General features: G+C 45.8%; 1 protein-coding gene across 6 annotated transcripts in view; it reads left to right on the forward strand.

Moving 5' to 3' along the window:
* The window catches only part of MTSS1 (MTSS I-BAR domain containing 1), a 193,505-nt gene that overhangs the window by 145,589 nt on the left and 30,996 nt on the right, over positions 1 to 16,920 (forward strand). For all 6 annotated transcript variants that reach the window (XM_049854338.1, XM_049854337.1, XM_049854339.1 and 3 more), the window contains exons 4-6: positions 8,801 to 8,885; positions 11,506 to 11,597; positions 12,565 to 12,639. In XM_049854338.1, the coding sequence (XP_049710295.1) occupies positions 8,801 to 8,885; positions 11,506 to 11,597; positions 12,565 to 12,639 (252 nt within the window). The remainder of the gene's footprint in view (positions 1 to 8,800; positions 8,886 to 11,505; positions 11,598 to 12,564; positions 12,640 to 16,920) is intronic.

Genomic DNA, 16,920 nt, shown 5'->3' on the forward strand with positions numbered 1-16,920 from the left:
AGCAAGCACAAACGGGGGGGGGAGATGGATGCCATGTGGGGATCCACAAAGAATGCTGAGAGGAACACTAGGGAAGCTGAGACAGGGATTTTCCCCCAGAGCGAACAGAGAAAGCCTTCCCCTAGAGCCAGTGCCCTGAATGCAGACTTCTAGCCTCCTAAACAGAGAGAAAATAAACTTCTGTTCATTAGAGCCACCCACTGGTGTGGAGGGGTCACAGTGGGATGAAGGTTCACGCAGTTGGTTGACTGTGAACCTCTGGGCACCACAGCTGTGAGTTCTGTCACGTCACCACTTCACTGGTGCATGACTGGTAATAAGAATGAACAGAGCGTTCCCCGGCAGGTCCTCTGAACTGCCCCTTCTCGGCCTCCAGTCTTCTGAGATGCTTAGGAAGAAGGAACGATTTCGGTTTTCGCAGAAAGCGCCCTGTGTGCTGTTCACTTGGGTTCCATGTACTCATTAGCCAGCTCCTCAGAGAGGTGATATTAGACAGGGGAGAAGGGAGGGTTATCACATGGTAGCCATGCATCCTACAAACAGAAACGCCGGCCCGGCTGCATTAATTACTTTGGCCTCGGCTAATCACCGCTTCATCAGAGTGTGCCTTCATTGACCCACTGCTTTAACGATGCTCCTTATTTTCTGTATAAAATAATGTCAACCTTTGCCTTCCTTGGCTCCCAGCTAGTAAGCTTCTCTCCAATATGTCTGCCCTTCTCCCTCCACCTGAGTTGTAGCCTTTCCAAGAGTCGGTTATGTGTGCCCCCAAACCTATATATGCCAGTTGTACGGGCTGTCATTAAGTAATTTAATTCTGAGTTCTATAAACCTTGGAAAGATGTGTGAAACATCAGGATTTGTTGCTTCTATGAAATAAGTGGAATGTTTAGAAAGACAGGATAAAAGCAAGTGGCTTTTCAAAAAGTAAATTGTCATCAAATTAAGTATAGATGAGGGAATTGTAAAAGATTGGGGATAAGACTGTAAAAATCTAGTATACATAGATTGCTTCACAAGAAGCCAAAACTGGAAATCATAGATGATAGATTTTGGGTGTGGCTCATGCTGCAAGGAGCCCTGGTGGCACAGTGGTTAAACCGCTTGGCTGCTAACCAGAAGTTCGATGGTTTGAAACCACCACAGGTTCTGCGGGAGAAAGACGTGGCAGTCTGCTTCTGTAAAGATTTACAGCCTTAGAAATCCCGTGGGGCAGCTCTACTGTGTCCTGTAGGCTTGCTATGAGTCAGGATCGACTTGACAGCAGTGGATTTTGTTTTGGGGTTTTCTGCAACAAAGAGAACACAGAACTCCAGTTAGCCTACCCAGTTCTTGGAGGACCACCATCAACATGCTCAGCTGCAAACCAAAAGGTTGGAGGTCCACCGAGAAGTGCCTCGGAAGAAAGGCCTGGTGATCTATTTCCAGAAAGTCAGCCACTGAAAATCCTGTGGAGCACAGTTCTACTCCGACACACGTGGGGCCACCATGAGTTGGGGGTGACTCAGCGGCAACTGATTTTATTAATCTGCACATATTCACTCAAACCTGCAGAAGAGGGGACGAGGAGAGAGCACCGGCCAGGGTTAAGTTTGGGTGATACCTGTTTTGTGGCCAGTGCCATAGATTTTCAGAGTCATGTTCAGGCTGACAGCTCAGGGCCGGCCAGGGTCCGGGTGGAAGTCAGAAGCCATCGAGGGGTTTGAGGTTGCTTCCTTATTCCACTGGCCCTCCCCTCCCTGAGCTCATGTCAGATCTCATGAAGGGACTCTTGCAAACCCCACAGATGGCGGGTCTTCTACTGCCAGATTCTCTTGCCTTGGGCCTTGTGGGCTGCTTTTCATATTATTGGGGTATTTCTGATACCTTGGGCTTCAACATGAGCTGCCTGTAGTTGAATTAATGTGTCCCCAAGGCTGTGGGGGAGACAGTCCGTGCCTGTTGACTCTGTGGAATGTCAGTTGTGTGTTTTTTTAATGAAAGCTTCTCTAATGGTGAGTGGAATATTTTCTTCATTATGAGAACACAAATTGCCTATTACCTCTGTGCTTAGGAAGCTGGGGAAGGGAAGGGAGGGAAGGGAAAGGCAGGGAGGGGAGGGAAGGGTGGGCGGCAGTGACCATAATAGCTTTTCATGGCTGCTGCAACAACAAGTGTTTGTGGGGCACTCCTGTGGAACCAAGTGTGCTGGTTGTGGATCTCCAGGCCCAGCGCCAGAACCGGGGTCTCCTCCTCCTGGGAAAAGGGCAGATGCTCCCCTGGGCCAGTAATTCTCATTGAGGGGCACTTCCCCACCAGGGGACACTTGGAAGTTTCTGGAGACATTTCTCGTTGTTACAACTCAAGGTGGGGAGGGGTTACAAATGGCATCTGGTGGGCAGAGACCAGAGATTCCACTAAGCATCCTACAATGCACAGGTCAGCCCCACAACGGAATTACACGCCTATAACCTAGGAGTCCTCAACTGGGGGCTGTTTGCCCCCCATAGGGCATTTGGCAATGTCTGGAGACATTTTTGGTTGTCACAGCTGGGGGGTGGGTGAGGAGGTGTTTGCTGGCATCTAGTGGGTAGAGGGCAGGGATGCTGCTGAACTTCTCCAGCGCTCAGGACGAGGAACCACCCGGCCCCAAATGTCGCCGATGCCAAGATTGAGAGACCCTGCCCCTTAGGACCCCATGCGTGCAGGGGTTTCAGAGAATATTCCCCTGTCAGTTCTGTCTGACTCCTAATTAGCCTTCCAGCGTTAGCCCTGGGAGGGGCAGCTGGGAGGCACAGTGACTTATTGTAGCAGGCGCTTCACCAAAGCCTTTTTCGAATTTTGCTTCCTCCCACCCTCCCCCTCCTGCTGCAGAAGCTGGGCCTGACAGAATGGCTTTTCAGTCGTGTTTGCCACCTGCCTGCGCTGTAGGCCCAGCGACTGCTGCCCCATTAGTGCCCTGCTGTGTGGGGAGGTGGGAGCCGCCTGCAAATAAGGCAGCTTGGAAGGACAGGACAATGCAACTTGATGGGGGCCACCGTCCCCCACAGCAGAGCCACTGTGGCAAGTGGCAGGCCTGAGGGTTTAGCCACTAGGCAGGCTTTTGAGGGGAAGGGAGCGTGGCTCAGTGGCTCTGCTTCCTTATTTCCTCATATCTTCCCTGTGCCCTAAAAAATAGGCAATGAATAATTTTATTCTGTTTGTGACTTTAATGTGCCCCTTTGTCCTCTGATTGAGGACAAAAAAAAAAAAAGAAATTTTCTTTTTTTTTTTGTCCTCAGTCAGGAGTATTTCCAGCTTATTAGAGTGGGAAAGGAGCCCTGGTGGCGCAGTGGTTAAGAGCTCGGCTGCTGACCAAAAGGTCGGCAGTTTGAATCTACCAGCCACTCCTCGGAAACCCTGTGGGGCAGTCCTACTCTGTCCTAGAGGGTCACTATGAGTCAGAATTGACTCGATGGCAATTTTTTTTTTTAATAGCCGGAAAGGGCCTTTTGAGATTAGCAAAGGCAGGGTTTGGATTTTAGCTTTACCATCTACTGGCTCTGTGACCCTCAGCAAGGTAGTTAATTCTCCTGAGCTTCAGTTTCTTCATGTGTAAAATGGGAACAAGGATGCCTACCGCACAGGGTTGCTGTGAAGGTTGTGTTCCCGGCACCATTTTATAGGTCTTCTCCCCAACCAGTCCATGAGCCCCTCAAGGGCTACGGCCTTGTCTCCTTCTGACCTCCAAAACTGTGGGGTACCAAGCTTGTGTTGTTTTAAACCCCAGAGTTTATGGTTAATGCAGCCCTTGGAAATGAATAAACCAGCTCATTCCAACTTGTGGCCTTGGGTGGTGCAAACAGTTAAGCACTAACTACTAACCAACAGGTTGACGGTTCAGATTCACCCAGAGGCACCTCAAAAGAAAGGCCTGGTGACCTACTTCCAAAGCCCTAGGGAGCAGTTGTACTCTGACACACATGGTGTCACCATGAGTTGGAATCGACTTGACAGCAAGTAGAGAAAATTAATACACCATGGTTGGTCTGGGCTGGCTTTGAATTGACTCAGCCTTCTCTAAGACGGTAAGCTTCTCATGTTTACTCTCAACCTTCTGTAGCGTGCACAGAGTGCACACAGATGTTTATGGATTATACAGAAGGCAAACCCAGCTCATGTCCACCTTCAGATATGACCACCCTGGTGATTTGTTCTCGGAATGGCAAATATCCCTTCGTTCGTTCGGCACCAGCGCTGGGTGCTGGGAATGCAGAAATAAGTAAGAGCTTGTCCTCACTCCAGTGGTCCCTGGGTGGCACAAGCGGTTTGCACTCAAGTGCTAACCTAAAGGTTAGTGATTCAAATCCACCCAGTGGTGCCGCAGAAGAAAGGCTTGGCAATCTGCTTCTGTCAAGATTACAGCCAAGAAAACCGTGTCTATGGGGCAGTTCTACTCTGTAAAACGTGGGGTTGCCGTGAGCCAGAATCGGCTTGAGGGCAACAGGTTTGGTCTCCTGTTCTCATCCACAGGGTGCTGAGTGTGCCTCAGCCCATTTGAGTCCACAGATAAGCCTCACTGTCAAATCGGAGCTCTTGCAGATATCTTAAAACCGGTCTCCTCTGAAGCTTATTGAGACATGCTGATTTTTTTTTTTAAGTTTTAGCAAGGGTTAGGGAGAGGATAGGAGGTTGTTAGCTCATCTACAGACGGACCTTTTTGCTGCCGAGATCAGCAGTAATGCTAAAGGGTGTGGTTTACCCTGGGTGCCACGGGGAATGTCATCGGCCTGTCCCCTGCCCTTGAGCCAGCCGGACAGAGACACTGCTTTTTGGAAGTTTTCTGTGCGGTTCTTTATTTCCTCTCCTCGGTTGGGCTTCCTGTTCCTCAGAAGCCAATGGTGGAGCACAGACGACATGTTCAGAAATTGCTATTGTTGCATCGTTCAGCTGTTTCAGGGAAGCCGCGGGCTTTTCTTGGGATGATAAAAGATCAGCGGTGATCTATGGAAAATATCTGGGAAGATGACAAATAATGGAGCAGAGAAGTGGGGTGGGGGAGCCGACTGTTGAGATCTTTTTTCACCTTTTCGTTGTATCTTGTGGAAACTGAAGCACGGAAAGGCAAAGGAGCAGCTCTCCAACACTGAGCTCTCTCTCACTTAGCAAGGATGGGAGCTCCATCCCTGTGGTATCAACTTCGCAATTCTAGGCTCAAGAATTAAAATGAGATAACTGGGCTGTAAAACCTTACCGCTAGTCACAGTATGTAGATAAGTAAGCTTTAGCATCGTGTTCTAGGCTCTGGTCTCTGCCCCTTCCCCTCTCCCTTTGTAAATAAATGCCATATGGCAGAGTGGCTCATTGCACGGACTCTGGAGCCTGACAACCAGGTTTGATCCCACTTACTAGCGGTGTATTGTTAGCTGCCATGGGTCAGCCTCCAACTCCTGGTGGCCCCATGCACAAGGGCATGAAATGCTGCCGCACCCTGTACCATCCCCTGGGTAGGTTGTCAGTTAGACTGTTGGGTCATCCATAGGATTTTCATTGGCTAATTTTCTGATGTAGGTCGCCAGACCTTTCTTCCTAGTCTGTCTCAGTTCAGAAGCTCTGCTGAAACCTGTTTAGCATCACAGCAACACAGGAGCCTCCACTGACAGACGGGTGGTGGCTGCACGTGAGATGCATTGGCCGGGAATTGAACCCGGTTCTCCTGCATGGAAGGGGAGAATTCTACCACTGAGCTACCAATGCCTTTACTAGCAATGTAATCTTGGACAAATTACTCGATACACTTTTCCTTTCTATAAAATTAGAGTGATAATAGCATCAGCCTCCTGAGGGTGTTGTGAGGATCACATGAGTCAGTATGTGTTGTTGCTGGCTACTGTCAAGTCATTTCTGACTTATGGTGAGCCTATGTGTGCAGAGTGGAACTGCTCTGTAGGGTTTTCAAGGCTGTGACCTTTCGGAAGCAGAACTCCAGGCCTGTCTTTCGAGGTTTCTCTGGGTAAGTTCAAACTGCCAACCTTTTGGCTAGTAGTCGAGCACTTAACCATTCGTGCCACCCAGGGATATGTTAATATATATATAGGGTATTGATATCAGTGCCTGCCTCATCTTCCCATGACCTTGAACGTTCTTCTCCAGCATTTCAAATGCCTGCATGCTAGTCCATTGTGTGGCCGTGCTGCGGGTTTATTTAACCAGCTTCCTACAATGGGATTTTGTTTCTAGATGTACTATGACTGCCCTCATAGGTAAGAACTTGCTCTCATCCTAAATTGTCCCCTCAGGTAAAGTTCCTAAGGGTAGAATTGCTGGGTCAAAGAGGGTGGATGTTTTTAAGGCTTTGTTGATAAATGCTGCCAAATGTTCCTCCAGAAAAGAAGGTGCTGGTTTACACTCCCTCCAGCAGTGAATGAGTGTACCAGTTTCCTTGTGTGGCCAGGTTATTAACTTTTAATCAAATGAAGGCCCAGGAAATGGAGGATATGTTTCCCCAGGGATAAAATGTTCTTTATCCTTGCTTATAAGCAATAAAAACTTAGAGAACCTGAGCGCCCAGAAGGTGAGTCGATACTGAGAAAACAGCGCCCTCTGCTGGTAGAACCATGTGAATCACAGTAGATGGAGCCGCTGAGATGGTCACTGTTCTCCCCTGCCCCTCAAACAGTGGGTTCAGGTGCCAGGGGCTAAAAGACAACATTTTAAAGAGACTTCTGGCCATTTAAAAAAGTCAGCCTGAGGTGACATTTAGTTCTTGCTCAGGATCTTTTTTCAGAACACTTGATCTCAACAGGAGGCAAGTTTGCCCCCTAGGGAACACTTGGTACTGTCTAGGGATGTTTTTGGGGTCCCTGGCTGATGCAAGGAGCCCTGGTGGCACAGCGGTTAAGAGCTATGGCTGCTAACCAAAAGGCTGGCAGTTAGAATCCAGCAGCCACTCCTTGGAAACCTATGGGGCAGTTCTTCTCTGTCCTGTAGGGTTGCCCTGAGTTGGAATCGACCCAATGGCAATGGGTTTCTTTTGTTTTGGGGTGCTGTAGATGATTAACACGCTCAGCTGCTAACCAAAAGTTTGAGTCCATCCAGATGTGCCTCAGAAGAAAGGCCTGGTGATCTGCTCCTGAAAGATCACAGCCCTTGAAAACCTTTCGGAGCACAGTTTACTTGGTCATCTAGGAGTCGCTATGAGTCTGAATTGACTTATTGGCAACTGATTTGTTTTTTTAAGGGATGGCAGGGACATTTTCGGTTGTCGCACATGTGGGGATGCTACTGACTTGGGTAGAGGCCAAGGATGCTGCTAAACATTGTACAGTGCATGGGACAGCCCCTCACTACGAAGGATCGACTGGTACTAGGTGTCAGTAGCGTCAATTGAGAGACACTGATTTAGACGAAGAACCTTCCTGAGAAGACTTCCCTTTTCAGACTAAATAAATAAAATATATAAACGTTAATATATAATACATGTCACTATTGTTTTTTGTTGTTGACGTCATTATTCTAGAAACCTGTTAGTTTCTAGAATAAAATGGAAAATACGTGGAACTGTAATGCCATCAAATTGGCGTTCTTTTTGGAAGAGAGGGCGGAGCGGGAAATACAAGCCATGAGAGTCCAGGTGCTAATAAGGAGGAGATTTTCTTCTGTTAACTTGACCTGGTTCAACCTGCCGTGAGTTCCTACGGCTTTCCCTTGAAGGCCTCGCCTGTTAAAAATAGTGCTTTATTGGACAGTTTTCCGCGATTTCACAAGCTCCAATGTTCTCATAACGTTTATAATTGTGCCTGCCCTTCCAGCATTCAGGGCAGAATTACCATCTGTGGTTACAGTTTGCTGACCCCCCACCCCCCACGCCCGAGCGAATGCTGATGGAAGCATTGTTTCCGAGAGGGGGAGGGAAGAGAAGATTTCTAAAATCATCACAGAAAAGGGTGTGCTGCAGGCGAAAGCATGACAAGCATTTCAGGAAAATCAAACTCTACCGCAGCTTATACTTCAGTCATTTGCTGAGCACCAGGACCTTTTTTTTGCTGGTGTTAACCAAAACCATTTCAAAGTTACTCTGTCACTTCCTTTACCTTTGTCTTGCCGTTCTCTGAATTACTTACATTCTAGAACCCGTGTTCTGAAATAGCTTGGAGTGGCTTTGTTAGCTGCTTTCAATAATGTGAAGTGGATTACTTTGCCAGAAGTGGGGGAAAAAATCTACAACTTTTCCCTAAACATCAGTGGCTATTTTGATCAAACCCAGGACTCGTTTGTGGTTTTTAAAATCAATATCTGGATCACAATCAGCATTTATAAAAAATCAGAATAGATAATATCAGAGAGTATCATATGGCAAGGATAACTTTCATCTTGGTGATATATACATAGATCACCATACACAAAAACCGAAAACCAAGCCTGTTGCTGCCAAGTCAATTCCAATTCATAGTGACCCTAAAGGACAGAGTAGAACTGCTCCATCGGGTTTCCAGGGAGCGCCTGGTGGATTCCAGCTGCCGACCTTTTGGTTAGCAGCTGAACTCTTAACCACTGTGCCACCAGGGTTTCCCTCACCATGTATAGATGTGTGTATTTATATATGTATGTATTTATGTGTGTGTGTCTTTAAACGTAAACGTATAAATTGGGCACGTGTTGTGAGTATAAAATACCTGCTTTTTCCTGAGGGCCATGGTCCAAGGTTTGAAATCCACTGGCTTAGGTTTTGCGACTTGGTGGAGATCTGGCTTGTATTTCCATGCTTTTGCTCTCTCCCTAAAGGTCTCGGGGATCGCAGCTCCTCACCCTGCCCTCAACCTTGCCTCTCTTGCTGTTGCAGGTGGCACCAGGGAGATCGGATCCGCTCTAACCAGGATGTGCATGAGACACAGAAGCATTGAAGCCAAGCTGAGGCAGTTCTCAAGGTGAGGGACATCTGAGCCCAGGTGGCCAACGCCCTTGCTAGTTGCGGAGGAAGCAACGGTACATAGCGAAACTCACTGGAAGCGGTTGCCTTGTAGCATTTAAAACCTCAGGGCCCGTCTTCCCCCTTGATTGTTTAGTCATTGAATGGGTATGGATGGGACATCTGTTATGTGCCAGGCACCGCTCTTGGCACTGGGAACACAGCGAGACCTGGGTTCCTGCCCTGATGGGGCCTGCGCTCCCTGCAGGATCTAGTCTACGCTCCTGAGTGTAGTTCTTCTCACGCTCCTTCAGGATGAGGAGATGAGCTGGCGCACCCTGCTGAGGCCCCCAGGCCCTTAGCACCCTGCAGAGCCTCCTAGGAAGAGGAGATGCAGGATAGGAGAGTGAACAGGCCTTTCTGTCCTGGAACCCTTCCCCTCCAAGCTTTTTCCTGACCCCTAGTGAAGTGGAAGCTCACAGAGCCAGCTTCCTGTTTGGCTTTCACGTGTTCAGAATGCATAGCAATGGCAATGGCTGACACGGGGGTTTGGGGTCACCAGTGTTCAAATGAAAATGCACACTGGTTTCCAAGCAGATCAGCATAATTCAGCAATTTTGTGCAGTTCCGCTTTATGGGTAGCGAGTTATGTAAATGCCTGCCATAGTGAAATCTCTCTGGCCCACTTGGCAGGGCCTCTGCCAGAGACAGCAGAACATAGTAGGAAGCACTCCATCTCTGCAGACCTGGGTTCGAACCCTGACCTTCCCACTTAACACTGTATAATCTTGGGCCTGGGTGGCTCAAATGGTTAAGTGCTCAGCTGCTAACTAAAAGGTTGGCGGTTTGAACCCACCTAGCAGCTCCATGGGGAATGACCCGGTGATCTGCTTCCATAAAAATTATAGCCTAGAAAACCCTAGGAGGCAGTTCTAGGCTGTCACATGGGGTTGCCGTGAGTCAAAATCAACTCAGCGGCACCCAACAACAACAGTAATCTTGGGCTAAGACCTCAGACCCTATAAAATGGGGATAATAATACCTACTTTGAAGGGTTCTTATAAAAATTAATGAAGTGTTCACAAACCAGAAAGCACCAGAGTAGTGGGAAATGGGAGTTGGCTTCCCTCCCTCTCGGTCACATTTGTAAAGTGCTCTACAGCTTATAGGCTGCTTCCTCACACATCACCTCGTTCATTTTTATGCCAGCCCTGTGGCATCTCAGCCTACTTTTATGATGAGGATACAGACCCCCCAATTCAACAACCACTGTTTGCTGAGCACCTGCTGTGTAGCAGGTACTGTTTTAGGTGTATAGGGTACAGCAGTAAATAGGAGCCTGCTCTCACAGAGCTTACACTCTCTACGCTAAATAAACCTGCTATGATGTTAGGCAGGGGTGAGTGACATGGGGAGAAATACAGGGAGATGGGGGACGGTGGCCAGCTCAGTGACACTGAGACCAGAAACAAGTGAGGGAGTGGTATGTTGATGGATAGAGAAAGAAGGTGAGAGGAAAGGGAAGGCCCTGATAAGAAAAGCAGGAAAATCTGTCAAGAACTTGAAGATTTTGAGAAGACCCATGTGCAAATGGTTAACACGTTCAGCTGCCAACTGAAAGGTTGGTGGTTCGAATCCACCCAGAGGGGCCTTGGAAGAAAGACCCGGTGATCTACTTACAAAAAATCAGAGCCATTGAAAAGCCTGTGGAGCACAGTCCTACTCTGACCCACATGGGGTTGCCATAAGTCGGAGGCGACAGGACGGTAACTGGTTTATTCGGGATCAAGAGAGGGTCTGAGGATAGCTTTTTAGTAGTTCTCACCAATGAAATGAGAACCAGTTATGGGTACTCACTAATTTTTTCTACAGAATCTCTATGAGGTAGGAATGGGCTGGTTTGTCTTCCTTTGCCCAGATGAAAAACCGTGGTGCCATGACTTGCGTGGTTCTCGTGTGTGGGAGCCCCCTTTCCATATGCCTAAATGTGGTCTCTTTGGAAGACTGCACAGAATAAAGGAATGCCCCTGGGGGTACCTTCAACCTCTATGATTGAGAAACTCAAGCTTGAAAACTGTCTCTTAGCTCTTCTCTTTCCCAGGCTCTCCAAAGTCAGTCTGTTTCCATGGTTTATAATCCTGGGTGTACATCAGAATCCTGTGGGTCTTTTTTGCAGGGTGGGGGAGTCTTTTTTTAAATGTAGTCATTCTGGGGCCCCACCCTCAAGGTTTCTGGTAGGTGTAGGGTACGGCCCACCAATCTTTACCTTTGCGAAACTCTCCAGGGGTTCCTTATTGTGGGGCCAGCAGGTGACCCACTGGTCTGGAAATTTGCTTGTTAATATGAGGACTGGAATATAAGCAGGGAAGTGAGAAGTGGGCTCGTTCCAACCAGTCCCACTTACAGCTTCTTAATAGTCATTGAAAATTGTTCAAAGGACAAAGCTGTTCCAAAGCTGGAAGCTGGGGGATTTAGATGTGAACTTTTCATCTAGCTTATGTTCTGATGGGAGCTTATTCTGTCTTTTCTTGCTTAGGTAATTGTGATTTAGGTATGCTTTGACAACCAAGTGTAAATCCTGACGATAAAATGTATCTTTGAGCTCTAATTTCTCCTGTTCTTTCTCCTTTTGGTAAAAGCGCTTTAATTGACTGCCTGATAAACCCACTTCAAGAACAGATGGAAGAATGGAAGAAAGTGGCGAACCAGCTGGATAAAGACCACGCAAAAGGTAGAGGGGCAGACATCTGACCCAGAGTAGAACCCTGGGAAGAGCTGGGGACTGCTCTGGCTGCTTCCTGGGCCCTCTTCTGGGTTTATCGATATCACCCTCAAATAGCTAAAGGCTTGCTCTGCCCCACATCTTCTGTAGGCATTTCAGTTTGGAAGATAATGGGTCAAAGGTGATCCTATTGCAAAACTCAGTGCTGTTTTTGGCCATGAAACATCTCTCAGCAGCCTGGTCTGCTAGTGGTGTCATTTGTGATCAGCTGAATTAGACGTAGATGGTACTAGAACTAGAAACTTAGATGCCAAAGATTCCTACATAAGGCTCATTTTGAAAACCAAACTTTTAATGGTACAAGCTAACCTTCTGTCCCTGCCCAGACCTGGCTATTCTCTTTGCATATTGCCTTGAGCAGGCGAGACAGTCTTTGTGACTGGCTTAGGTAGTTGTTGAGGACCTTGATGGTATGAGAAGGAGCTAGGTCTGATCTTCAAAGGAAATAGCACCACCATTCTTCTCATAATTGTAGTGTCTGGCCAATATTTACCCCACATGGGGTTCTTTTTAAGTGAAGTTCAGTGGAGATGGGCCTTGGGAAAGTAAGTAATATTGAAAATCTTTCCTGATACTTGAGCCAACAATTGCCGGTTTTCATTGGCAACTGAATGAAAATTTGAATAAAATTACATTGGCAAATGAATAACTTGGCAAATAAATAATTTTTATTAAAATACTTCCAATTGATGCCCTAACTCAAGACTGGTATTAGTGGGAAAAAAACTGTCATGAGTTTTGTGGAGTTTTCCATTTTAATTTAAAGCCTCTTTCTTGTAAAAAATTATCATGAGATTTTATCCTACTGTATTCTGATAAAGCTGTTCATGGCACGTCATAGTTCATGCTTTCTGTGGTGATGATAATGCCTGTTGAGCAAAATGGTCAAATCCTTCAATATTCTGCTTTCTCTTAGAATACAAAAAAGCGCGCCAAGAGATAAAAAAGAAGTCCTCAGACACGTTGAAACTGCAGAAGAAAGCAAAAAAAGGTAACTCTTAAAATTCTGTCATAAGTCTTATTACTTTGAGAAAGCAAACACGTGCTCCATCGGTCTTTGAAGCGGAAGATACTCATAGACCTCCTCATGTCTGATAGTCCCAGAGAACAGATGGGAGCAAATAGCATCTATCTGAGTTGACGTTCTTGAAGTACAGGATATGTATTCATTTGAGGCCCTTACAAAGTCATGCTTGACTTGTCCCCTCCCCTCACCTTTGTTTGTCTCCAAAATGTGACAGTTTCCGTGCTATTGTGCACTGTAATGAACCCGATATATTTCTTGGACGCTTTCGTGTGGCACATAAAAGCCTTTATGCAAATGTTCTGTAGTAATTATTACAGAAATTATGTCATTTTCTTTTCCATCTTTCACAGCCTATAATCTCCTAAACCCTTTATTAAGTCTTATGAACGTGTTAGAAGTAGCTGCTGGGAGTTGCTGCTATGGGGGACTTTTGATGGCGTTCGTTAGGATGGGAGCTTACTAATTCCCAGTTAATAAAAAGCAGACCATGCCAGATCCCCTCCTCCTGCCTCTCCCTTTATCACCATTCACAAACCCTTTAATTGTCGGATCCGAAACCCAACTTTGTTCTCCTGGTATGGGCTGGACTTAGAAGAGAAAAATCTAGCTACATCCGTTTTGCAAACATTCTTCTAAAACCTTAAAGTCTCTCTTGACACCAGATTTTGGAATCTGATGCATCACTCTTGATAAGATGGGAGTTTTTAGTCAGCCTGCTATGTGGGCGGTAGAAGGAACCCACCCCTCATCTGCCTTCCCAGAGTTCCGTGTTAATTTAAGATGTCCGCCTTTTAGGTAGAAATCCCCAAAACCAAATTTCCTTTTTCCTAAACAGTCCATTCCCATTTGGAATTAAAAGAAGATACCTTTGGAGAGATGAAAGGATGCAGTGAGGTTTATGGCAGCAGGAGAAAGTTTTTATCTAAGGTTTGGCATTTCCGAAAAATGTCCCCCCAGTTCTTATAAAAATCATGGAACCATTTCAAGATAAAACCAAAACCAAACCCATTGCATTTGATTCCGACTCACAGCAACCCTATAGGACAGAGTAGAACTGCCCCATAGGGTTTCCGAGGAGCAGCTGATGGATTCAAACTGTGGACCTTTTGGTTAGCAGCTGAGCTCTTAACCACTGTGCCACCAGGGCTTCATTTCAAGAGCAGAAAAATTTTCACCCATGATCAGTTATCTGTCAGTATTGGCCTCAGTAGTTTCTTTTAGGTCTGGTGCTTCAGCAGTTGGCATTCTGTCTAACAAAGGCACCTGGGAGCAAGTGTTTGACAAGTGATAGGATTCCTGCCAGTAATATTTTAGCGAGTCCAGGGGAAGATGTTTATAAATAAAAGTTACTGCCGCAATCCATCAAAGCCGAGGCCCAGTGGAAGAGCAAGCTGGTAAAAATTCTGAGCATAACTCCAGCTAACTGCCAGCTTGAAGATAGGGAGGATTAATGGGCTTGAAGGGATAGCCCAGGGTTGATGCTTAGAGCTTAGAAAAGGTGTGGGAGTTTGGTGAAGAATAGAAAGTAAGAAAAAGTAGCTATTTTCCCTTAGCTTTTCCAGAGTTCCCCTTTCAGAGGCCTTAAATTCTTGGCTACAGTGATAATCCTTTTATCTGAATTCTGCAAGGAGGGTGAACTAGCCTTCATCTGTCACTCAAAGTCACTGGTATTGTCCAATTAGTAGAATTTGGCCCTATGGGTGAAGCCTGATAGGTTGATTGCAGTGCTCATAAAAGGAAGTTTCCAGCAGTTAGACATGCCCAGCAGTGGCACGGCTGCCTAGGAGAATAACGAGCTCCCCATCAAGGTGCCAGATAGAAAGATTTGGGATCCATAGGGTTCTAGACTGCATGACATGAATAGATGCTTCTGGCCCTGGGACTCAGGAATAATTGGCATTTAGTTTTGAAATTTCTTGGGGCATTTGTGCTTGAAGGCTGGGAGAACTTAGGTTGTGATTAGGGTTTTCTGAAGCTGCCGTCTTCTCAGCTGCAGCCACACATCTGGCTGTCTCAGGCGCCATTGTCCTTTTAGACATGGTGGCCATGATGGCATGCTTACATCTGTAAGTGAAGTCAGATCAGTAACTTGGAATGTTCTGGATGACTTTCTAGTTTCTCCAAGGTACAGCCAGAAAACAAATTTTATTTCTTGCCCTTGTAAAAAATATTTCTGAGATATATGAGTGCTTCTTTTGACCAGGTGCTCACCTTTGTGTATTTCTGGGATGAATGTAGGGAAGGCCATGGAGTCATCCTTCTCACTGGGTTCTTGTTGAGGAGAGCTTCCCTAGAAGGCACGAGTTCCGAACGGACTGGAAACCCGACAAGTTACGGGCTGGAAGAAATCTGGTCATTTGAGACTTTCAGTTATTTTGGATCTGGCTAACTGTAGTATTCCTAGACTATCTCTTGTTGTAGTTAGTTGCCATCAAGTCGATTCTGATGCACGGCAACCCCATATGTGCAGAGCGGAACTACTCCATAGGGTTTTCAATGGCTGTGACCTTTTAGAAGCAGATGCTAGGCCTGCCTTCTGATGTACCTCTTGATAGGTTTGAACTGCCAATCTTTTGGTTAGTGGTCGAGCACTTAACTATTTGTACCACCCAGAGATTCCTGGAACACCTCTTAAGGCATCCGTTTCATCTCCTTCCGATAGTAGGTTCCTAAAAAAAAAAAAAAAAAACTACACCCGTTGCTGTTGAGTCAATTCATCTCATAGCAACCCTATAGGACAGAGTAGAACAGCCCCAAGGATTTCCAAGGAGTGGCTTGTGGATTTGAACTCCCAACCTTTTGATTAGCACCCAAGCTCTTAACCAGTGTGCCACCGGCTCCAGTAGGTTCCTAGACCCCAGTTTATAAAAGCATTAGTGTGTTCCTTCCAAGATTTACACCATGTGTTAGTGTGGACAAAAGCTTTAGCTACATTTTTTTTTTTTTTATCCTGAGAGTGTTGAATCTAATTTATGTAACCAAACAGCCATTTCCTTTTAAATATATTTTTAGGAGATTATCAAGCAGCTTTCTGCCACACCTTTGTCAAAACACTGTGACCTATCATCTAAATATTCTTCTAATTCTTTTCATTTAGAAATCCCTCATGCATCTGAGCATGGGTTTAGCACAGCCCTTGGTTTTTTTTTTTTTTTTTTTTTTTGGCTTAGGCAAACGACCTGGGGTGTAGTTTTTGGCTGCCACTCATTTACCTTGCTTCTTAGTTTGCGAATATCACCTTTTAACACACTCCTTATTAGATTCTTTTTGACTATAATATGATGGAGACAGGTCATTTATAATCCAAAGGTATTTAAATATTTCCATTAAAAACATTTTTTAATGCTTTGTTTTTTATTGGATTTTATCTCAAAATCATTTTAAACCAACTTGGAATATGCTCTGGTTATGGGTGACTAGCTATTTTTGTTGAAGACATGCTTATTGGACATCTATTAGGCAAGGAGCTGGGGCTGGAGAGATGGTCCCTGCCCTCAGAGAAGGTCTGGTCTAGTGCAGAGGGCACAGGGTCAAGGGCACAGAAAAAAGCCAACCAGGGGTTGGGGGTTAAGGATGGACAAAGACAACAAGAACTGGCAAAGGCAACAAGAAGCTGGGGAAGTGGCATGGAGCTGACTGACCCAATGGCCGTGAGCTCTGAGGGGCCTCTCTCTGGCCCTCTCCCTGTGCATGATGTCAGCTCATTGCCTCTGGGGTCCTAGAGCTGACCATAACCTAACTGGAGAAGTAAGTGAGGCTCAGAAGTGGGAGATGTTTTATATTGTTTACCTACTTTTGCCATCTTACTGCCCTAAGTCAGCAGTCTTATCTGTCACCTTAATTAACTCCCATAGTATTATTCATTTAAATGAAAAAATTAATTCTGGTGAAGCCGTTTGTTTCAATCTGTAACTACTAAAAGTTTATCGGGGAGTGTTTTTGAGAGAGAGAACTGGAACATTTTAATATGCTAGTGCTTGAGCCTGACATTTAAGTAGTTGAATTAATCATTTTTCAGTAGAGGCTGCAAAGCTAATGTTATAAACAGACTCACGGGGTTCTACACTAGTATTTTATCTGCTGTTATCCTAAAATTTTAAGTTCTATAATTATTTGGTTTTGGTTGTTTTGTTCTCTTTTTCATTTGTACCCTACCCTAAACTTACTTCCCTAGGTTCCCCCAGATACTTTTCAAGTTATGATAAATTATACTTGAAAGGCTTTCCTTTTAAAAAATCTTAATTG

The sequence above is a fragment of the Elephas maximus genome, chromosome 15 (genome assembly GCF_024166365.1).
Source record: "Elephas maximus indicus isolate mEleMax1 chromosome 15, mEleMax1 primary haplotype, whole genome shotgun sequence".
NCBI lineage: Eukaryota > Metazoa > Chordata > Mammalia > Proboscidea > Elephantidae > Elephas > Elephas maximus.